Source organism: Nothoprocta perdicaria, unplaced genomic scaffold (assembly GCF_003342845.1).
Source record: "Nothoprocta perdicaria isolate Ctin4 unplaced genomic scaffold, notPer1 scaffold_14, whole genome shotgun sequence".
NCBI lineage: Eukaryota > Metazoa > Chordata > Aves > Tinamiformes > Tinamidae > Nothoprocta > Nothoprocta perdicaria.
The window spans coordinates 7,137,575-7,161,968 of NW_020454538.1; the positions used below are offsets into that span (position 1 = coordinate 7,137,575).

General features: G+C 38.2%; 1 protein-coding gene across 1 annotated transcript in view; it reads right to left on the minus strand.

Moving 5' to 3' along the window:
- Positions 1 to 24,394, minus strand: part of STK32B (serine/threonine kinase 32B) — a 147,225-nt gene that overhangs the window by 48,709 nt on the left and 74,122 nt on the right. The window contains exon 4 of the mRNA XM_026034222.1: positions 14,780 to 14,953. Within this exon, the coding sequence (XP_025890007.1) occupies positions 14,780 to 14,953 (174 nt within the window). The remainder of the gene's footprint in view (positions 1 to 14,779; positions 14,954 to 24,394) is intronic.

Genomic DNA, 24,394 nt, shown 5'->3' on the forward strand with positions numbered 1-24,394 from the left:
AAAAATATATGATTATGAAAAGAAATGTGAACAATTTATGATTCTCACAAATAGACTTGAAGGACTGCGTTTGCAGGATTTGGCTTCCTTTTCACTTGGTATTTAGACCAGACACTTGTATAAGTAACACACAAGTTCAAGTAAGGCAGTCAGTAAAAAAAAGTGAGCATATATATTTTCTTATGGCAAATTTGTTGAAGCTTTGGATGAAGAGCCCTCTGCTCCTGCTCTGATGAATACCATGAGATGACCTGACCCTATCAATCACTGTAATGATGAAATGTGAAGACTTTTCTAAAAGTGGAAATTAGCTGAGAACATTTGGTACTAGTTTATGAAAGATTAGTAAAAAAAAAAAAAAAGAAAGAAAAAATCCAGATGCTTGTTTGTATGAGTATATAATTTTCACAGGACCACATATTTGGTATCTAAATCAGTTGAATAATTAAGCTCAGAAGCAGAGTTTCACACTTCATACTCTCTAAATGAAGCAAGAATAAGGGAAGAATTTCTGCTAATAAAGGTAATAGGTGTGAAATGGAAAAGCAGAGTTGAATGAGATGATGAAACCTTCAAATACTAGTTCTGATCTAATTAAACTTGTGCCAAATCACTGACACCTGAGGCAAGTTACACAACTTGTTTACTATAGCACGGCTGCTGCTGGATGAGCTGGATGTACAGGAGAATGAGTCTTTTTTAGCTATTCATCTATTGAGCAGGAAGGAAATTCCAGCACAGCTGACATCCACAAGTTCTGCTTGAAGAATGCAGAAATTACTTCCAATACTTCCAATTAATTATCTGATAGCTCACATTCATATGATACTAATCAGAATCCTATTACCCAGCTGAAAATAACACTTCAGTGATTTTTTTTTTTTTAATTTTTATTTTTGCTTTCTGTGTAGCAACCTACTCAATCAACAAGACCATTTTCTGGTGTATGTGCAAAATATAATTGCTGTAATAATTATCACAGGATAATTAAGAAAGTGAAGGTACAAAAAGTGAAGGAGCTTTTGCTAATTAAGGGTTCTAAAATGCTGACTTTATAGTTACCTCTTCCTATGTACTCATAAGGAGAATCAGAATGCCAAGCCTGAGGCTGTGGATTCTGGTATCTAGATATATAAAAGCAAGTTACTGTGTTGCGGAGCATTATGATAACTATGGGACTGCTTTTTAGTGATAATCTTTATACCCATGAAAATCTTGAATTTTCTTAGCACTTGTAGTAGCCAACTTTATACACAACTGAAAGCAGAGGTGGTAAGGAAGCCTCTAAAATACACTTATCTACAAAGAACTGGAACAATTCTGCTATTTTCCAATTTTATCTTCCTTTGGAAAAACACAATTATCCAAGTATTTTCATTTCTCCACTTGTAACAATAGGTGGCAGTAACGATATCTACATTTGTAGGTATGGACAGTGGTCTTCAGAATTTGTTTTACAGCAGTACATGTAATAGATGGGATAGATCCTGGGTTGAAGAAAATGGCTATTTCAAATATAGTAATCCCATAGTGAGTCTTTCACATTTCTGGGGACATGTAGAGAGATAACAGTCATCTTTGGCTAGGTTTAGCTCCAGAATTTATTTGCATAGATTCTAGATTAAAATAAAATACCAATACAGAATATTTAAGCGGATGCTGCCTCCTGAAGATCGAATATGATTTTATCATAGAGGTAATTACATCCTGTAATTGCAGGAAAAGTAGATTAAGATTCTAAAGTCCTATAAACTCCCCTACTGCTAAAGCTTCCTACAAAGATTTGTTTCAAACAAAGATTTGTTCGAAAAAGAAAGTGAATCAGTACTTTGCCTCCAATGTATTGCATTGTGTAATGTCTCAGTGACTGAGGCTGGAAAGCATCATGTTTTATATAATTGAGATTTTTTCATAACAAAAAGCATAGTATGCTCCAGAATTCCTGTTGCGGACCCAGAGGTTCTCTTCCAAGTAAATCTTATCCGGTACAGGAACTCACAGGCAATTTAACAGTGGTTTAAACTTGCTTGAAAGACCCAAAGCAATGAGAAATTTTCTACTTATTTTGCTAGAATTGCATTCTATTACCAACACCAGACATCATTACTCAGGACTAGGGCACCAGGTTGCTCTGAGGAGGGCCATGAACAGCTATCTGGTTACAGACAAAAGCAAAATATCACCTCATTTCCATCTATGTTTTTAGTAAAATCTGATACTAAAAAAAGAGCAAGTTCTCTTTTCAGCTGAATGTTCATCTTTAGTGCATATGTAGAAGCCCTTTAGAACCACCAGGTATCAGTAACTTTTTGGTAACCTCACAGCTGATGGCTTAATCTTTTCTACATTGTAGCTTCAAGTATTGCTGAGACATTCTCTGGGCACAAGTACAGATTTTGGGAACAGATAACCCCTCTGATAGTCACGGGAAGTGAACAGCTCATTAGACACAGGCTGGAATTCGGCTTTGGAAAAGCCGATCCAGCCGAAGGATGTTTAATTTGTGATGGTGCTGCTTCCTTCATCAGAGGTGAAGACCCATGTGAGAAGCTCTGACAGGAGTGAGGGGAAGCCCATGCTCTGCATGAGCTCTGCCAACAATTGCATGAATGTTGCTCTCCTTCCAGGAAAAGAGATGGGTCCTCTTCCAACACAGGCAGAAATCCCTGTGTGAAAGCACTTTAGAGTAGGAATTGAGGGCACTTGTCCTCTGCCTAAAGATAAATCAGGAGGAGCACAACATTGCTGACAAGCATGCTTTGCTTTATCAGCTGAAAAGGAGCTTAAGGAGGAAAGTGGGGTGTTTTGCAGTGACTAAAATTCATAGAGCTGTTGCATCATTTTCACTGCATGGCATATGGAATAAATCCATTCAGATTTATCAGATCTTCAAGAGTTTGCTCAGCTTATCAGACAAACTCAGAAAGAAAATATAAAGAGCTTCAAACACGTGGGTTTAAGAGACTACTCCTCAGTGAGTCACGGCTTGCAGTTTATAATTGCTGTGAAATATGACTGAAATCTGGCTGAAAAGCCCTATCAATTTCTAGATACAGAAGTCTCTTAGAGTAACAGCATACATGATAATAATACATGAAGGAAACAGATGTTAAAAATGTATACAAAATTACAGTACATACTACTACATGCACTACAGCCAGATTGGCTGGCAATTAAAATACTGTATGGGCTTCAGATGCAGGAAGGGAAGGTGACAGCAGCTTCCAAAGACTGAAGGCTTTCAGGGAAGGCCTGTGTGGGAACCCCTTTGAAGTGGCACAGCGAAGATTCCCTTCAAACACAATTTCCACTGATCTAAGCTTCAGAAGCATGATCTAGCCAAGAGTGAGCCTACAGATCAGCAAGTAAATACAAACATGTCCTGTAGCAATGCTGTATTTTCTGAAACCCCAAATACCAGAAGGAATGTAAGATCCCCAGTCACCTTCACCACTGCCATCATTTCCTACTGGGTCATGCCCACAACACAGGAACAACAACTACAAGTATTTGGGTCTTTATTCCTCAAAATGACCACCTTAGACACTGCCAAGATGTATCACAGAGAAGAGCCAAGTGAGCTCTGCCACCCTGCATCTGGGTAGCTTTATAGGTTTGATGTATGTAAAGTGAACTGCATTAATGCAGGCTTGGAGGCACAGAGAGTATATGACTGAAAAGAAAACCACAGCTATTTGATTAAAAACCTGAACTGCTCCCTACCTGATCTGTCAGAAGCAGCTGGCAATTATTTTTGTGAAATCCACCAGCAGATGGATTAATTCTAACTAACAGAAGGGCAAATATCTGATTTCACACTGCACTTGCTCCTTCCAATCAACCTTTAACACATTCAGACGTAAGTTTCATGACACACCTCTATCTGCAGCTTCACCTATCCTGGAAAATAATACATTAATTCTAGGAATAAGTTTGAAAGCTTTCAAAAAGGAAAATTTACTAAGAAACTCCCAAAGTAACAGGCATATGTATTCTTGCAGACAGCTGTTTAAGATAGATGAGGCCTGACAATATCTGACCAAGAACACAACTCATATTCCATTATAATGTCTCTTAAGAAGACTTTTTATTCTAAGATGAGTAGGCAGCATAGTGCTTCGAGTCAAACAAACAACTATTTATGCCAGATTCTCTTGAAATTGGGTAAGGAATGAAACACCCACAATATTACTTGGGCCCACAGACTATAGTATTAGCAACATCCTGGTTAAGGTTACAAGACCTGAATACAGCACGAGTGAAAAAGCAGGATTTATGCAGAGAAACTTTCATTACAGTAACTACTAGCCCTCGATTATTATAAAGATTATTCTTGCTGCTTATTCAATTGAAATTAGGGGTGGGATTTAGCTCAAAAGATCCTTCAATTAGGTTATCTGAGTGTAAATTAGGTGCTTATATTCCTATTTATAGGCAATGGATTTCTAGCCAATGCAGTCATTGGAGTGTGAAGAACCAGTGAGTTGACTAATGTTTATTTTTGGATGAGCTGAATGCCTTTTGAATTGAATTAAGTATATTGACTAGGTTATCCACTTGCTACACTGGGATTCTAAATACCCAACTCAAATATAGACACCTATATTTAGATCTCTGAACTGTGGAATACGTTTTTAAAAACATAAGAAAAATTTTAGGATGCATGGGATTATGAATACGGTGGGGAATATTCCTTTGTCAAATTATTGTAATGTGTTATCGCAAGCTCGCAGGCAGGTTCTGCAGGAGTCTTGCTTCTGGTGCTCTTTGCCTAGTTCTTAGTTCCACACAACGAAGTACACCCTTACACACAGTAAATTGTGCCATAGCTAAAATAAACTGCGTGCCTGGGAATTTTCACAGCTGGTGTCATTAAACAGAATATCCTCTTTGTTTGTCTCAGCAAAGTCTCTGACTATCTCCACAACCTTCTGACAGAGATGCCAGCGACGCTGGGGCCACATGGTCACCTCAAGCCCAGTCACCTGCAGTGCCCAGAGAGAACCAGCACTGCCACACAGGGCTCTTCTTAAACAGCTGGAGCTACCTTTCATCTCGGGGAGCAAAAACATTGTCTGATGGACTCAAACTGGTGATCAAGTATTTCTTTGAAGGTATAAAGAACCTGCACACCATGGCTCAGAATTAAATAATTACTCTTGTGTGATGTGTATGTTCAAAAATCTGGACAATTGCTTAATAATTCCATTTCTTGGCTTTAGATTTCCTACTTTGTATTTTACATTATTACTTATAATGCTGTATCTTCCTTCCCAAAAAGCAAACATTCAATAATAATGGTAGGATAAAAGACTCCTGTCGGGAAATGGATGTCTCTGCCTGGATGTTCAGAATTTTTAGTTTCAGCTGTGGGAGTCAGGGAAATAAACTGCTATTTTAATTAGTGTTAAACTCTTTGTACATGTGTATGTGCATGTGTCAGTGGGATCTGTCTGCAGAGTATTTCTACACTTGTACTGTAGAAATACTGCAGAGTATTTCTACACTATCTGAAGAGCTGAAAGAACATCAGCAGGGAAAATTCTGCAGTGTTTCAAATTTAACAGAGGCAAGCTGGGGGTCTCTGTAGATTTTAAAGTCGTAAGTCTAGATAATGCATTAAATTAACAAATGCATATTACAGGTTCCTTTTAAGCTTTAAAATGCAGCATTCTGGTAATCGGTTTTCACCTCAGCACATCTTGCCAAGTAACTATATTGGTAATTGTTATTGGTTATTAACAGTAAGTCAGCTATTGATGATTCACTTGCATTTAAAAGAGACAAGAGTAAATCTATTGATTTAACTTTTTTTTTTTTAAAGAGCACCATCTCTCATTTTTTATCACATCTTGCTAGAGCTACATAGCAAATCCAGCACTGCATTTTGCCACACAAGCACCTCTCCTAGTAATACACAGGACAGGTTATTTTTCATGCCAATGTATTAACTGCTATCTGCATGAAGAACTCTCGAAGGCCTTTCTCAAGGCTGGCAAATAAAGCTCAATCCTTTACAACAAACAAGAGAGATATTCAAACTTCTGCTAGCTTCAGTCCCCCAACTCTACAGTTGTACAGCAGCACATAACTCCATTTCCCCTATCACCCCTCCATTTCATAGAGCATCTCTCAGCTTCTCCACTTTCCTCTCAGTCACTGCTGATGTTGAGTTTCAGACCGTTTCCCTCTCCTGGCAGGATTCCCTCTGGCCACGCTCCATACTGCTCTGCACTCCCAAGAGCGCTTCCCAGGTGCCGTTTTCAGCTAAGCTCCCAATTGTGAGCTCATGGGCCAAACATTCAAAGCTTGGCATAAGATGCTCAGTTTATTTTTCTGACTATTTTTCAAAAAATATTCTACCTTTTGCTTGGTTGTTTTTCTTATTTTTTTAATAATTCATAGAAACAGCATCTGTATATCAGAAGGGGGCCCACTATTTTACTACAAGAAACTCATATTTATCTGTTAAAGGGCCTGTGCTCATATTTAAACACTCAGACACATAAACCCCACACCAAAGTCTGCAAAATATGCAAAAAGGAACAATGTCACTGAAGGAAACTAGGAGACTATAACATGATTACACACAGAATACTCACCGTGAAGGCAAAATATAACGAAAAGAAGCTCAAGAAGCTGTTTCTATCTTTAGACTACAAAGCAACAACCTCTGCATTCAAAAACGTTCCAAACTTTCTTGTGTATAACAAGATCAGCAAATAAATAAATGAATTAAAATGGTGACCACTGGAGAGAGGTTATTTCCTATTCGTTTTAGTTCGACTACAAGAAGGATTTTGCTTTTTCTTCTGTAAAACTCATCCAGGGAAGTTTGGATTGGTATTTGGAGAGGACATAAAAATATTTGAAAATAACCTTTAGGGATTCCCATGATGAACTCCCATATAGGAAAGAGAGAATAAACAGAATAAGAAGAAAAAAAAAGTCAAGAAAGCAGCTCAGCTTCAGGAGAACAAAACTCTCATTGATCAGTGTCTTCATTACAGTTCGTGCCTACCAGATAAAATGTTTTCAAAGGTGAAACTCCCTCACGTGATCAGCTCTCTATTTTTTCCTGAGCCCTCCATACATTTGCTAAGGGAAAAATTGTACAGCTCAGACCATTCTCATCTGGACTCTCAGAATTGTCCTGAAAGCTGCTCAATCCATTTCTAAGAGAAGTACAAAGTTTAAATGGGCAATATACTTTAAAGAAATGTCTTCTACCCCATCATAGGCAATATATATTCAGTTCCTGAGACATTAAAAACTAGTGCAGTCATAAAAAATTTATGCAAATGTCAACTTCTTGCCTTAAGAAGTTATGTTATTTTGTCACATATTAAAATGAAGCGTACACTGTAAGGAAATCTCCAAGGAAATGATAGAATACTCCCACGTTGCTCATCCAAGTTGAAGAGGTAATGCAAACATTAAAGCAAAAACAGACATTTGCCCATATGCTGCTACTGGTTGAAGCTTTGCTCAGCCTGAAGTTTGTCACATTCTTTTACTTCATATTATTTTCCCCCCATCTACCTACTCTAATCAAAGATTTTACACTCCTACCCCCACCCCCTTTTCATTCAGACCTTGTTTCACTGCTAATTTGATCTTCCTGATAAGAGGAGCCTTGGTGCATCCCCTTCATCCTTCACAGTTGGAATGCAGGAGACTAGGGAAGTTGCACTGTCCTGGCTCAGAGAGGAGATGCATGCAATTAACAGTGTGGATACTGCAATGTCTCTCTAGAATAAGGGCCTAAGCCTTTGAATTATTTATCCAATGTTATATAAAATTAAATATTAATACTTTTAATTATTATATTTAGAATTACAACACCAATGTGCTATCAATAAGACAATTCTTACTAGTACACTGGAACTGAGAAGAAATGTTGTACTAAAATCACTTCCAGCTTTTAAGCAACATCCAGGGTTCAGTAAAAGATTTCTACACAAGAAAAATGATTCTGGTAACTGTCGCACTGCATCAAGCAGGAAGATGCTCGTAATGTCACAAAGTACAAAACTAGCATAATGAAGATTGTATATGTGGGTGAAAACCCGACATAAATATGCTCTTGAATATAGAGAGATGCTTCAGTTCTGTTAGAATCTCCTACTACTGTATGAATCTATTAAAATGATTCATGATCAAAAATGTAATAGCAGGGTGGGAGAAGAAAAAAGGAAGGAGATAATTTCATTATCCATCTATGAAATGATAAACTGTGGAAATTAGGGTCATCTGTAGTATATGCCCTGCAGGCTACCTGTATAACACTTCTCTTTGTAAAACGTAGGTTAATGCAAAGGGATTATTAAAGAAAGCCAGAAGGACGACAAAAAGAACACAGACAGGGAAAGGCGGCTGTTGTAGATGAGGGTGCACTTGGCAGAAACTAGAAGCAATTCAAGTAGCCCTAGAATAAATGTAAAGCACTCTGAGAAAGCCCTTAGGCAGACACACAGAAATGAAAAAAAAAATAAAAAAATAAAAAAAAACCCCACTGACATAGTCCCTGCCAGAATGACTGGCAAACGGGAGATGCAGAGCTGCCAGTGAACTGGTAGACAATATCCAGATGGACATTACAGGTGCCCTTTAAGCACAGTTTATAAAAGAGTTTACTGAGCCAAGGTATCCTACAGATACTTGCTGTTATCTCCAGCTCTCTGGATTAAGGTGTGACTATCACAGTCTCTGCAGCTGCAAGCTCTTTGGCAAGGTAATAGCTTTTTTGCCCATTATTAAACCAAACTGTGCCTCACAGCATGACAGAAAGGCTATATTTGGTTGGGCCACAGTTTTTCTGCACACATGGAAATGAAATTGCATGAAAATATAGAGAGCTGCCTGTTTTTAAAGCAAAATAAGCAATAAGAAAATCTACTACAAGGATTAAGCTTTCTACACACTCAAAATTCTGGCATCATCACTTTAATTTTTTAGTGAAAGAAACTTGTTCTTTAGAGCTCAATCCATCACCTAAAAACATGGAATGGGATTGATTTCAGTTTTCTTTGGCCACTGGAAGTTTGTTATCTAACATAAGCCATTTGGCCAGGCTTAACGTACAGATCCGATTTTCTCTCTGCTGCTGGATGTCTACAATGATAGCCTGAATCATTTTGTGAAGTTATCCACATCTCTTCCTGGACTACAGGGACTCTCAAATTACTAATTTTGACCGGACACCTAAGTTGTAGATGATGTAGAGCTTGTGAGATGACATTTCCTTGGCTAAACGAAGTATTTCAAGCAAGCACATTGTCACAACTTCGCAATACTGAGGTGAGGGAGCATGACAAAATCTCTCCCTCCCATGTTCTCCCAGGCAGGGTTGAGCTCTGCCTTCATCTGCTCACTTGTATACTACCAGGAATGCTCACTTGTATACTACCAGGAATAGCATGATCCCCTGTTGACGGCAGGATGGATTTCTCTCTGATGAGGCCTGAAAGCCGTCCTTTCTTCTTGTGCTCTTTCTTCTGGTATTTCTCCCGAATGGAGAAGGGCTGGCACATTGTACACACAGTACAGAGCTTATCAGACCCAAAGGCAGAACTGGACCATCTGATAGGGCATCACATGTCTTAGAGAGTACTCAGGTCCCGTCCCCAGTAGTAATCTATCATCAGTAACCTAGACTGGGGATATTGCACTCTTTGTGTTTGCAAAGCACTTTCATTTATTTGCAAAATGTCATCTGATAAATGAAATAATTTACTCTCTTCACTGTTGCCGAACAAAAGTAAAATAATTTGTTCTGGTAGGTAAAAAACTCCCTTCAAAAGTTGAAAGGCTTGGCTTTTGCATATGCATATCTTGTGATATCTAATTCTTTTTTAAGGACTCAACAGAAATTTAAATGCCTTTTGTGCCTGGAATTTGCAAATTGCTTTCTCTTTGATCAGCGTGGGTTCATAAGCATTCGGCAGGTTTTCTGTGCTTTGTGGCTTGTATGGCTTTTCTTTTTTTTATCTGGTTTTGATACGTTTTCTAATTTGCTTCTCTTATGTGACATTTCTCAGTTCCTGCAATTTGTCCTTGGAAATAATGAGGGTTTGTACTTGTTTAAAGAACACAGTAAAAAGAAATGGGAGAGACCTGGGGAAACAAACCAAGAAAATTCAGTGAGTAGCATCTTAAGCTGCCACAATTCTTAGGAGTACATATGAACAGAAGCCACACTCTGCTTGCCTTTTCCCATTCACCTACTCAAAAGTCTTCTATATATTTTCCTCACGCTGATGAGCAAGAAAATGAGTGTGAGCTCATTTCAGTGTTAGCTGAGATTCACAACGAACTCTGTCCTTTTAACTTGTCCTGGTAAAACTCAGGATGCCACTGTTCTGCCCATGACATCTCTGAAAATCGATAAAAGGGCTCTGTTTTCAAATAACTTCCCAAGTTATTTGCTGCTGACACACTAAATGGGCAATTTCACGAGGGAACCTTTTGAATAAGAGCTTATTCTTTTGGTACAGGGCACTGCAAGTAAAACTGGAAAGGCCCATTTTAAAGAGAAAGAATCTGATCACGTAGACATTATCTTATTTCACCAAGCTGCTGGATGCCTTGAAAGGCTCATAGGTAATGAACCAACAGGAATCTACCCTGTAGCACAGGCTAGCACTGTTCAACTCATCTTGCTGCTGTTAGCAAGATGCTCTTGTTGTTAGCAGCAAGATACCCCTTTTCTGTAGTGGATCAGCTGGCAGAATGGAACGTAATGCTCAGTTTGTCACCATTTTCCATTAGCTACTTCCTATCCCGAGCTGCTGCTGAATAGCTTAGGTGAATAGAACAAAAGCAGAGCTTGCTGGTATGTGAAACAGAGTGTGACTGCACTAACCATGCAGGACAGGCATGGGACACTGAGCAAACCCAAGGTACGTTGTGCTACAACCAAAAATTATGTACATATATATGTATGTGTGTGTGCATATGTGAATGCATGTATATGTTTGTGTATGTGTGTGTATATATATATACGTGCATTCAGGTCAAATAGTTGACAGAGGGCACTTCAATGGTGCTGAAATGTCACTGTAATTTCTTTTCCACGCACCTGCCTTGTTCTGACCAAAGCCTGGCTTCTGGTGACATCAAATGATGGTGTAAAATTGTAAGGGCAATGCAGCTAACATTTGCTCCCTGGGAAAATCTGTTTCGGCGGAGAACATGTTTGTTGGAAGCACTGTTGGTGCCACAGGACCGGCACTGCTCCTGGCTGGGGCTCAAGCTGCAGAAGCCCCTGGGGAGGTCTCACGTCTCCACTACGGCTGGAAGAAAGAGTTGAATGAAATCGTGCAGCCCACATTAGCAAGAAGTGGGCGGTTTTATTAAAATGTATGAACAGCAACATTTGTGAAAAGAGGAGGCTGAGTTACTCTTATCTGAAATAAGTTTATTCAGCCTTTGATGGGAAAACTTTTATCAAATACATTATTCACTGGTATTATACAACCAGCGCTGGAAAGAATATGTTTAGTCATACAGCCTCAAAACTTGATGTCAGCTAATGCCAGATTTGGTCCAGCATTAGGGAGAGGATGAGACCAATTACCAGAAGCCTTTCTGCACATGTCCAAGGATCTATAGGAAATACTGATCAGGTAGCTTTTAAGGGATAATTTATCCTTTTAAAAAATAAGAGTAAAATTATTATAGAAGGACGGCAGTGGAAAAGGGGTTTGTGATGTAATATACAATTTTGAGATTCCTCAATATTAAATTAGCTATTGTGTATGCTAAGTAAAAATTTGCCTAATCTTCAGATCATAGCTTGACTGTGGTAGCTTCTTTTTTTAAGTATTTATAAATGTTCTGGAAGAACACTCTTTTAAAGGGAAGTATTTGCAGTAATGACACAAGTAAAACACACCCAGAGCAGCATTCATTCCTATGCTGTAATAGGAACAATTTTGTAGGATTGTGCATAAAAACCTGTATTTGTATATATGTATATATGTATATATAGTCCTTCCTATATTCTATATGGTTAAAGTTGTCAGAGAAGAAACATTACTTCTTTTGCTGAAATGGCTGCCATGTTCAAAACTGCAAAGCCAGCTACATCAGCAAACATTTTGCAGCTCAGATGCAGATGGATAGTATGGCAACTCCAACAGCAGCCAGCTTAACACTGGTCTGGACACTTCCACATTCATTCCTAAGTGCTGACAGTTCCTTGCCCTGCCACTGCCCATTCCTTTCATAATACATTCCTGGAGCTACAGGTTAATCCTGAAACAATATTTCTATCGTGTCGATGGATGTAATACGCATCTGTAAATACTGAGGAGGAGCTAAGTTCCTGCCTCGCATACCATATATTCAGCTCTTCATAGTACCACAATATGAAAATCAGATGAATCATTCAACTATTATTTCTTAGTAGCATGGGCAAAATTTAGTATTCACTCTTTTTTTTTTTTTTTTCTTTTTTTTTTCTTTGCTACCAATGACCACATTCAAAAGTGAACAGGATGTAAGGATTTGGCAGGAAGGTATTGCTGAGGTCTGCTGCTAAGAGGTGTAAATACCAACCAGCTCATTGCCGGGTCTCTGGCAGGGACACCACATTTGCAACAGTAAAGTACTGTCTCTTTGCTGTGCAGTGTGGCTGGCTTAGCTTCTTAGACAGTTTAATGAGCATTGCACTTTTGATGCCTGTTACACCACAGTGATTCATGGCACCTGAAGATCTGCCCAGCAGAATTACATTTCAGTTTGCAGCTGAGATGTGGCAAAAAGGGACAAAAAATGCGCTAGGACTTTCCTGACTAAAAGCTCATGCTACATTCACTGGCATTTGGATCATTTGTGATCTGACCCTCTAAAGTGCAGCGGAGTCCTGAACCAGACCTTGCACACCCAAACAAGAATCCTAACTAACCATGGAGTGACACTACTTGCGGGCTAAGAAGCTGGGATTTTGACATAATTTTGGTTTTGTGAAAACTTTCATTGTGAAATGAAAGCAGAAACCAAAACCCAGATTTTCCCACCATTTGGAGCTAGCAGCTTCAACTGGTTCTAGCTCCTCCTGGGACCCTACAGTTTCACACTTACTCTGGTGCATATCAAGTTGTTGAAGTCAATGGTGTTACTTTACAATATACTTAGTGCAAAAAAAGAGAATGTAGCTCTTAGCATTCAGGATCAAGTAATACAGAAAAGGAGGAAAGCTCTTTATATCTGGGTTTTGCTCAGTCTTACAGTTAGACCATAACGATGCAGACACTGTTGGGAAAAACGTGCAATCACACATACTTGCATAGAGTCTTCTACTTTTGCCATAATTTGTCATGCTATTTAAGCTCAGTAACAAGTAACAGAATAAAAGTTGCAATTAGAAGCTGGATTCTCTAATGCATGTTTTGACAGCTTATTTGCATAAAATGTCTCATCATGACACTGAGGATGAGTAAAAAATCTCTTATCACTTTGCTTTTCATCAGGAGAATTCCTTAGGGCATAAAAACAAAGGTCAGATGAAATTCTGAAGTTGTCTTTTTAAAATATTCCCTGAGAAATGAAAAGATCATGGAATAGTAATTTGCGTGGATTTTAATTGCAATCAAAGATACTGCTGCAATGTTTATTTGAGTTTTGTCTTGTGTAATTTCAATAATATAGGACAACCACTTGCACCTATACACTCTGTACCTCAGAGTGTATATATTTCTAACCAATCCCTCCTTCTTCAGAAAGTGAAATTACAGTTTTTCTGGCTCTTTACTACAATATCATGAGACAACTCTGCTGGGCGAACAGGATGAGAGTTCTCAATTAATATACTCAAAGAAATTTATTTGCATTAGTCACTGGCAGATCTACAGCTCAGATCAGTTCATTTTGGCCTCGGAAATTCACATCCAGCTTTGGTGACTCACAAAACTAGTTCTTTTCCTTGTCAGACCACTGCAAATCAAGAAGAAATACAGCCTAAAAGGAGAAGTTCAGCCTATAAATAGTAAAATAGAACATGATCGAGCTCATCATTTTATAATTCCACAGCTGTTGTGCTAACATTATAAGGGAGCTCACTCCCATACCTTAATTAAATACAGAATTGTTTAAGGAAAATAGACTGTTATGCTTGATACTTTTGACACAAATACCATGATTAAATTCTTTAAAAGTAGTAAAAGCAGAAAATTGTTGTAATCTAAAAAAGTGCACAAAGGATACACCACCTATTGCTGCTGCAATTTATTTCTGTCCATTTCTTTTATTTCCCCACCTCCCCTCCTCCTTTTGACCTTCAAACAGGTCTAGAAAGCCAACAAATTACTCTTCATTCTCAGCCTTTGGTTTTGTGACCTTTTCTTGATGCTGTAGTATGAAGTTGTACTGAATTATAACATTTATGCTTTCAGGAAGAATGGGACACTGTTGAATTAAAAATAAATTAAAAATGTCCAGAAAGCTGTTATATGTTGCATGCAGTGTTTAAAAACCATGCACCACAATACTCGATCAAAGAAAAATAAAAGGTAGTGTGAGATAGATGCACATGGAAATGGGTCTACTGAACAACTGCCAGATGAAAAAAAAACCACTGAAAAAATACCAACAACATCAACAACAACAACATTTTTTCAGAGTCAAATTCTACGCTTGGATACCTCTGTGCCGCAATGAAAACTCTTCAAATGGGTGTACATATTTTGGATAAACAAAATTATGTAAAAAGACAGAAGATAAAATTCCTGTGCTCTGCCAAAGCGAGCCATCCGTGCCTCAAATAAAACCCACCTACCTGTGAATGATGTGGTATCTCTGCAAGTAATCCAGGGAAAGCGCCAGCTCACAGATGTACAGCTTAACAGTCCCTTCGTTAAAGTGGACGCTCTGCTGCAGATGGTAACGCAGGTCTCCTCCCAGCAGGAGATCTACCACCATGAACATGTCCTCTTCATCTTGAAAGGAGTACCTAAAAGGAAGAGTCACAGCTGAGGAGCCAGGGGCAAAGAAATGACCAGCGCAATTCCCTCTGGGTGTCTCTTGGAAGTAGATTTGTTCACGCTAAGGTCCTAATTTGCTCAGAAATAACACTGATTTCTCTACTGCCATATACAGCACTTGAAGCCCGCAGTTCCTGCCTGTGGCCAAACCTTGATGGTGGTGGGACTCTGCATAGTCAAGGCAAGCTTGAACTACTGGGGTATTCCTCGATTCCTTTTACCATAAATTAACACTTAAGCTTTGATGAAACAGTGTTTAGAATACTATTCAGGTCTACGGGGTTTCTAGATGACTCATTCAGTTGACAAAAATGGCCTTCTCAACAGCAGCAACAGAAATAAAGCCAGAGAAATGCTTTTAGTTTTCATACACAAACAAGTGTAGCTCCCTACTTCGGAAAAGTATCGTGGCAGGATGCGAACCTTATGTCCTGAGGGTATATTCTGCACTCAGTAAATGTACATGATGTTCTCTTACTGTGTATTCTCTATAGCTTGCAGCATAGCTCCAAACTCAATAAGAAATAAAACTGTACTGCCTAATGTTACTTTTTTTCAATGTATGATTTATATCTTGTAAAGTGATGGAGGCTTCATGGTTACTGACTGAAGTCTTCTGGATCCCTTCCCAGAACTAAACACTGAATACTCTGAGGGTCAAATTCTGAACTGATTTAAATCCTGTAAATCCAGAGGTATAAACAGCCAATGTAGAGTACATATAGTGCTTGGGCAAGCAGGAATTTCCATGTGTTTCTACTTACCTTGGGTATGCTGCCATTGCTCTATTTTCTTCTGACCTAAGTAAACTGACAGAAACGCTCTGGTTTTCATTTCTGAATGCTGACTTGCTAAGATATAGTATTATAAAATTCCCACATGGGGAATGGTGAATACCATGTTTCTAATATGAAATCACTCTTGTCTAAAAACCAGTTTAAATGTTCATTTTGACTTAAAGTTACATTAGCTTGTTTCAGTTATAGATATGAACTGCTGAGAGCTGATGCACAAATGTGCCTCTTCCATCACCTTTTATGCCATGAGGTGTCTACTATATGTTGGCTACAGTTTTAAATAATTGTCCTTTTAGTTGTAAGATATGCTAAAGCAGCAAAAGAGAGAAGGTTCTCAGAAAATTCATACCAAAAAAAAAAAAAAAAAAAAAGCAGAAAAGTCGATACTAGATTATTTTAATTGGTGGCTACACAGTTTCACTTCTATTCCCAGGCTTGCACTTTCTGAAATGAGGCAGTGCTTAGGGGTTGTCACAGATGATTTGTTTTGAATTTAAATGATCTCTATTCTTTCTGCACACAGTTCTGAGAAGCAAGTGTCTCTAGGTACTCTGCTCTTCTGCAGCATTTCTGTATGTCTGCCAAATGCCAGGAGGGGAAAGCCATTTTATTTGCATTAAGCTTATTTCTTAATAAGTCAAATCTCTGAAACAAAATAGTAAAGTAGGTGGCACACAGTGTCTACTCACCTCTAGAGACTCAGAATTTCATAACACAAGAAAAGAGAAGGCTTCAATTATATTCAAATTACACTGAACATTGTGCATTGCTGAGCCTGGAGCAATCTCAAAAGGGATCTTAAATATGTAGTTAATGTTTAAGGCTTTTTTTTTACGTTTTTGACACTGCCATATTTTTAAATGGAGTAGCTGTAGCCATGAACACACGTAATGAGAGATATTATGTCTTCCTTCTGTTACTGCTCAAATAAGGTAGCTTTTGTCTGGTTCTGTTCTATATTTAAAAGAAATATCTGGAATTAAAAGTTACAGACTGTAAACTCTATCCTTAAATGTATAAATGAAATATTGTATCTAGTCTGGGACTAAAGAGGTCTCTCAGTAGAATCACGCAATTACATGTCAGCAAAAATAGTTTTGACGCAACTCCAGTCTCAAGAAGAAAAATGTCCTGAGTCATTTTCTTTAATGATTCAGCTATCATGAGAGAAAGGGTGAAGGCAGGGTAAAGAGGGAGTCTAGTGAACCTGGTTTTAAATTTAACAACTACTCCTGTTCCTGGAAAAGAGATGAGTATTTTTCAAAACGTATCCAAAAATGTTTAGTCTGGATATAGGAGCCATCCAAACCACCCAGAAATAAGCGTGAAATCTTGGCCCTGTCCAGGCTAGAAATAGATTTTCACTCCAGGCTGGAGGCTCTGCTGACGTACCACACCAGCAGCGGGAATGGTGGCACTTCATTATTTTCCAAATGACCTTTTGGTGCATCTGCAAAAGGCAAATGATTTGAAAGAGTTCAAAAAGTAAAAATGGAAGCAGCTCTGCTGGGATGGAAAGCTCTGCCCCGTTCCATTAGGCCAGAAACTACCAGAATTGAATAGTCTTCAGGCATGTATGGAGTTGGGTGCAAAGGGTTGCAGACTATTTCTGTTCATACCGTGCAACAACGCAGGAGCAAGCACTGTGGGTTGGTCTAGAGATTTATCTAACAATTTAATCATCCACCCAAGGGTAGATGCCCAGGGAACACTGAAGAGTGACATGAGGATACACACATAGCATTTCTGCCCAGGACAGCTAACCTCTGCCTATTCACAGCTCTAGGACTTTCTGGGACTTTTGGGGCATCCAGGTTGGGAAGGTAAGAGGTGGGTTTTGTCCTGGGAGCTGCCAGACTTGCTAACTCCTGCTACAAAATTGTACGTCTCAGAAAAACTTGTTAACCTAAGTACAATACTTACAAACACAGCTGAATGCCTTCCAGTGGAAGTTCTACACCTGGAACAACATAACTGGAATCCAAACAGTTAAAAGAACAAATGAAGCACTTTGAGAACATGAAGAGGTATAAAGCATAGCCAACGTCTGCATTCAGCAGCTTTCCTGCATCTGTAACTGTAATTTGTAACTGGCACACTGGCCAAATTTATGTAGGCATTAAAGCTGGCTTGATAAGGCAAGCAAAGACCCAGCTTCTGCACGACTTCACATGCTCTTGCCAATGTTCTCCCCTCTCACTTGGAGACAGTTTTTTTTTGTTATTTATTGATGTAAATCTATGGTTACTGTATTGATCTTGTTGTAAGAATTGTGTATTTATACAAATTTGGTGGAGCACAAGCAGTAGATGACCAGCTAGAAAGCGCAGGTATTGTCGGTGGACATTTTCAATGCACAGAGCGAGACATTTTCACTGATGTTTAATTGTTGCACCTGACACACTGTGTGAATGGTAAACAGCCATGGATAACGACATTCCCTGCGCTGTTGATCCAGCTGGCTCAAACCTGCACGGATGGCATTCCTCAGACTGCCAGGTTCAGATCATGATGAGATAAAAGGTGCTGCAGACAAGAGATTTTCTTGAGGGTAAATGAGATTATTCCACTGCAGTTCCACTGCCTATGACGTGGAGGAGAGCTGGGACTTGCCAAGCAGCAGATGGTCTCTGGTGGTCGCTCCACTGAGTAGCTCCTGCAACCACCAAGTTTTAAACTACCAAGCAGGAGTCTCTCCAGGTCCTGCTGCTCGCTTTGGAGCTCTGCTGTGCAGAGGACAGAGAACTCACTACACCAGTTCCAATGGGATTCATTTATCATGGTCACAAACAGTTTGGTTCTCTGCCTCTCTCCTATATACAAACCCAATATTATTTCTTTGCACAAAAAAACCAAAGTATTCTATTTTACCATCTCTTTTCAATATTTCATGAAATAAGCGGGTTTGATGTATTGGTCTAAGAACTGAAATGGACAGAAAGTGAAATATTGCCCCCATGACAAATGCATCTTTGCAAATATTTCTGCAGGTTTGGAAGGTGAGCAGGGGCTGATGGCAAATCAGCCAAAGGGGAGATCTACTTTTGGAGCAAGCACTGTAATTTTACTTTTGTAAGCTTCTTATTGGCTCAAAGGTAAATAACATGCAAAGGGACTGACTGATTCTGAAATAAAATCAGAAATTGCTTGGGATTTTTATGTTAACCAGGTAGCTGAGAAATACCTTCCTGAATGAATGAATTATAGCCTTGAGTCTACTATAGAATACCATATTACTAAATTTACTAAATTACTGTAAAGCCACAGGTTTAATCCTCACAGAAATGAGAGAATAGAATGATGGAATGGCTTGTAGTTAATTGCTTCCTTTGGATTCAAGGTTTTTTTTTCTTAAAAAAATAAGTAGTCTCATGAAGCAGTGATAGGAAAACAATTCTAATTACAGCACTAGTCTCTGCTTTCTCTTGTTTAAAGAGAAGATTTAATGCATTAGAATCAGCTTTCTTCAAATTAAGACAAAATAATAATGCCTCCAGCAACAACAAATTGGATTTTTGATTATTTTCAGGCTGGAAGATAGATTGCAATTGAATTTGTTCCTCTATGGAAACAAATCAAAACAAAGCACTTTATGAATGAGTTATATTTGTTTTCATATTTATATCTCCCTATTTGCTTTTATAAGATCTATATCTTTGTATTTATGTCATTTATATTTATTATTTGTCTCTCTGTCTCTTTAAATAAGCATATACAGAAGAATTAAGATCATTTTCACCCTTTACATCCCATCTTTTGTTAACTAGGGTAATTTTTGCTGCAGTCCTACCACATGAGGTACCCACTATTCAGCCTTCTTTTTTTTAAAATGTTTTACCTATAAAGAAGGACCTTGTGATGGATATTTTATGTATGACTAATTTAAGAGTAAAAACATGTTATCAAGACCTTGCCATTAGACCCAAACCAAACTTTATCAATATGAGGTCCTCAGTTAAGGCACAAAATGCACAATTTAGACATTCAAATAACTGTAGTTCTGTAGTGAATATGATAAATGATTATGTCTTGGTGGCACCTTATTAGAAATTTTAAGCAAGATCTTTTCTTAGTTTCCCCCTGGTAGCTTTACAGGGAGGAGGTAATTTTTTTTTTTTTTTTTTTTTTTTTTTTTTTTTAACAAAGCCAAGCCCCACTGATCATAGATTTTTCTGGGCACTGGAAAAGTAGACAGAGCACAATGGAGGCCAAAGTGCACTCTGCAGATACTCAGTGTCACCAGAGAACTGAAGCAGTACATTGGTTCCTAACTTCAGGTTGAGACAAGGAACCCTAAGGGCTTAGGGAGGACTATTCTTATGTCTCTGTGCACAAGCCCCTTCTGTGAGCCCTGCTTAATCCTACTGCAGAGCTGCTGAAAACTGGCCTGAATTAGGAGCTGAGGATCCTTCCAACCTCAGACACATCCCAAGATAATAATTCATATAATCTTGTTCAGCTTCTCCCAGGTAGGAAATTGATGGTGTAAATTGATGGTCAAACTGGTCTCTTTCAAAGAAGTAATGGGGCTATGTCTGCACTACATCTTTCTAATTTTAAATAGATTGTTCAAAAGATTAGATTTTAGATTTTAAATTTAATGCAAATTCCAGAACCTTTATCCCAATCCAGGGTGTTCATGACTCCCAGGTTTCTGAGCCCATTTCCAAAGATCACCAGACCTTAGAGAATCTCTGTTTCACAAAAACAAAGCCAGAAGGGCCAGTGTACCAATGCTTACTAATCTCTTTGCAAAGTACACTGTTAAGTTGTGGATCCTAAAGGTCTGGAAATCTTTTTTTGGAAAATAAAACAAAGATGAATCCTCTGAGATTTTTGCTGACTGGAAACTTTCACAACAGCGATCTGCTTTCTGTAAGAAAACCTACTGACTCTGCTCCACTTTCCTACTGATGAAACAGCAACTTGCACCAGAAATACTGCTCCTGACCTACTCTGTCTTTACATTATTGATAGTCTACACAACCCCAAATGCAAAGGAGTCACCTTGCTATCTTCCTCAACAATAGGAACCAACGCTGCACATGCATTTGGCCAATAAAGATACACAATGAACACGACTGGTCTAAGACAAGACATGGGCTCAGACTTTCATTTTCTCAAGGCTTGCACAAAATAGCCACGCATAAAACACTTCTTGTAAGCCAATGGAAAATGCTGGCAGATTCTCTATAGGAAAAAATGAGTCAGGATGACTAAGTTCACAGTCATAGGATTGGATAATGTACAGGAATCCCACCTTTCTTTTGTATCTATTCACCTTAAAATTAATAGTATTTATTAAGATAAAAGTGTCGGTTAACAAGGATCCCATGCCTAACTACCCTGTAATTTGCATGGCCAGCATACGTATAATGGTTATTACATATTGCCAGGTTAAAAATCCCATCATTTCATCTTTCCTTTACAAAGTGCTAAGATCTGAAAAAGCATAGCACACAGCCTATTACAATTATTTACTTGAAGCAAGGTAAGAGTGGAGCAAAAAAAAAAAAAAAAAAAAACCAACCAACCAAAAAACCAGAACAATTAGTCTGTATGCAGTTTGTGGCATAATACATATCACAGAAAAGTAAGTAGGCTTTCTTTGAACATACAGTAAAAAGGTATACCCCAAATTTATAAAAAAAAACACAGCTTCAACTTCTAAATTGAAGAAATTTTGTGTTGGAAACTACTAAGAACATACATTAAAAGATGTCAGAATTGCTGATACATAAGTGCTGTAGATTATACCATACAGAAAATTTTGGTTAATAAAGTTATGACATTAAAAACTATGACATAAAAACATAGCATGGTAGACAATGCCTTTTAATATTCAATGGTATTACAAATAAATTTCTGAAATTAAAGGCAAATTGCATCTTCTTTGTGTACCATTAATACACTGTCCTGCAGTTAAGACTTCAGCCATAATGTCCCTGTATAAGCAGAGAGAATAATCAATGGCTTTAATGTCATTATTTCTTGATATGCTTGCCTTGTTCTGGCTTTCTCAATAGCCCTGTTTGTGTACTGTGTTCTATACACACTCCTCACTCCTCAACTCCTCGCTCATTTGTTGGGCAGCAACAGGATCATCAGGGCTAGATTCAACTGGAAAAAATATCACAACTTGAGCAATTTGGGTTTTAGAGGTAGAGAAGAAAAGCATGGTGTACAAAGTATTACCAATAACACCTTTATTCTTATGCAGAGGCATTAAACATTTGTCTATGCTTTAACAGCAAAGATGAAAACTTTTATAACCACAGAGACTGCAAATCTCAAACTATTTATATTACTTTGCTTAGAAAATGAGATGTCAAAACTAGTTAAAGAAATTTCAAAAAGTCTGTTTTCTATCAGTCAAAGGGAAGTTTCAAGTGTCAAACTCTTTCATGTATGAACCTCTTAAATTTGAGCACACACATCTGAAATGTTCTTTCATAATGTCTGTTGTATCTGCGCTTCTATGGATTTATTTTTCTTTTGGAAAATGGAAAAGCACTGATTATTGAGATTTGCAATTTGCACTTGAAAACTATTTTACAGAAATCTTTTACAAGAAAAGGAAATAGATTTGTTTCCAAACTCAGAAAGACACAAGTTATTTCTCCAAAGGCAGTTAAGTAGAAGGGACAATTAATTTTTATTTCTGTACAAATACAGAAGAAAACTTTTGAGATCAGAACTGCTCTATAAAGTTGTTTCTACTTATTTGAAATAGCCAAATTCTATTTAGCCTTGATGAGACCAAAGGGAATAGCTAAGAAAATTGACTAAATAAAGAATAGCCTGAAATAAAGCTTTAAGATACTCTGAGAATTTCTGTTGCAGCAAAGGTAGGAAGAAACATGCTGCAAACTCATTACCACTGTAATTAGTTACATATTCATGTAACTAATACCAAATCATATTAGCTACAAACTAGCTACAGGTTGTCAATTAGAGCCATTTTAGTGTTCAACTACACATGGAAGAAGTGTTTTTAACTTCTCCAGAAGGATAAGAAGAGGCCAGAAACCATCCCTGATCTGAAAAACAACCTTCTCCATGGCCATGAGTTAGACCCAGTTCATCCCAGGCAAATTTGGCAATCAAACAGCAAGCAGGCAGCAAAAAATAGTAATATAAAGACAAAAAAAAGCCAATTAGAGAACAAATAAGCTCTGCTTACTGTTTACTATGCAATATGTTCCTTGCCTAATGAAATCTTCACTACTGCATTTCACACATAATAGGTTATTGAAAAATGCGGTTCTGAGCTGGAGTCCTTTGCAAGCCTTGATCACCTGAGACGCTTCAGCCCGGAGCTTATTCTCTTTGATTCCTTTATCTGACTCTAATCATTCATATCTTGCTCCCTCTAAAGATAGTGTCTTCATTTCTGCCTCCAATCTTGGACTTGATAGATCAGTAGGATTTGAGAAGTGGGTAATGATTGACAGCTTTATGTCACCTCTTTGTGAATGGAAGACTGCAAATAGTTCCCCATTTGTTCTTCCTTCTCCTGGCTTAAGAAACCATCAGCTGCCCCTCAGACACCAGATGCTCCAGACCCCTAACCAATCCTTGAGGAGTCCATCAGACTCCTCTCTAACATTTGTTGATCTCTCATATGGGAGGTCTCCAAGCTAGACATATGGCTCCAGATGGGACCCAAAACATCAGCGAGAGGGAAATAGTTACTTTCCTCAGTTTTCTAGCTACCATCTTGGTAAGCATGACACAGATTTCTTAAGGAACATGTGGACAAACCGAGTCAAAAGAGCCCAGTAGCTCCATGCCCTAACTGCTCTCTAACTTGAGAATAAAGACGCTTCTCTAAAATTTAACAGTCATGGAGACAAGGGCCAGATGATCTCACACCATGAAAGACAACACAGGAGAGGGCAAGAAAGAAGTCTCTGCATGATGGAGTCATGTTGGTGGGATCCTGTTCAGCATCAGTGGCTAAGATTATTTCCTACATTACTCTATGAGCAAGAGGACAAGGGCTCTGACACATCCACCCTCCTGCTTCAATTGCCATGTATCTACCCTATCTCTGCAAGGCCTTAGTAGAAGTACGTATTTCCAAATTGGCAGTTTGTCAAAAATTTAGTTTTATATCATGTGGAGAAAAAGCGCATGAATGAAACTGGATAATCCACTCTATGAAATAATTACATTAGTGAGTGCTGCTGACCAAGAAGCATGGTTTCCACTTTGAGAGGGAACCTGGTAAAAGTGCCAACTAACTATTTTGAAGAGATGTGATAAAGATGCCCATGGCAGAAAATCCCTCCATGGTATTTTTTGAGGTAATTAGTGACATTTGCTGAACCCATCATAAAAAAGTTGTTTTGGAATCTGGGAAGTTTCAGACAAATAGGAAGAATTTCTGTTGTACTACAAACAACAATAAGCAGAAGAGCTATTGTTGCTGCTAGCTGTTGTTGCTGCTCTGAAAACCTTTTTTTAATGCCTGTATACTAACTGTGATTCATTTTTAAGCTATCCATCTCTAAGTGTACTTTGAGATAATGTATTTTTCAAGAAAAAACAACACTATTCTTCTAGATCAGACACTCATATGCTTGCAAACTTGATGGCACAGTGTCTTGA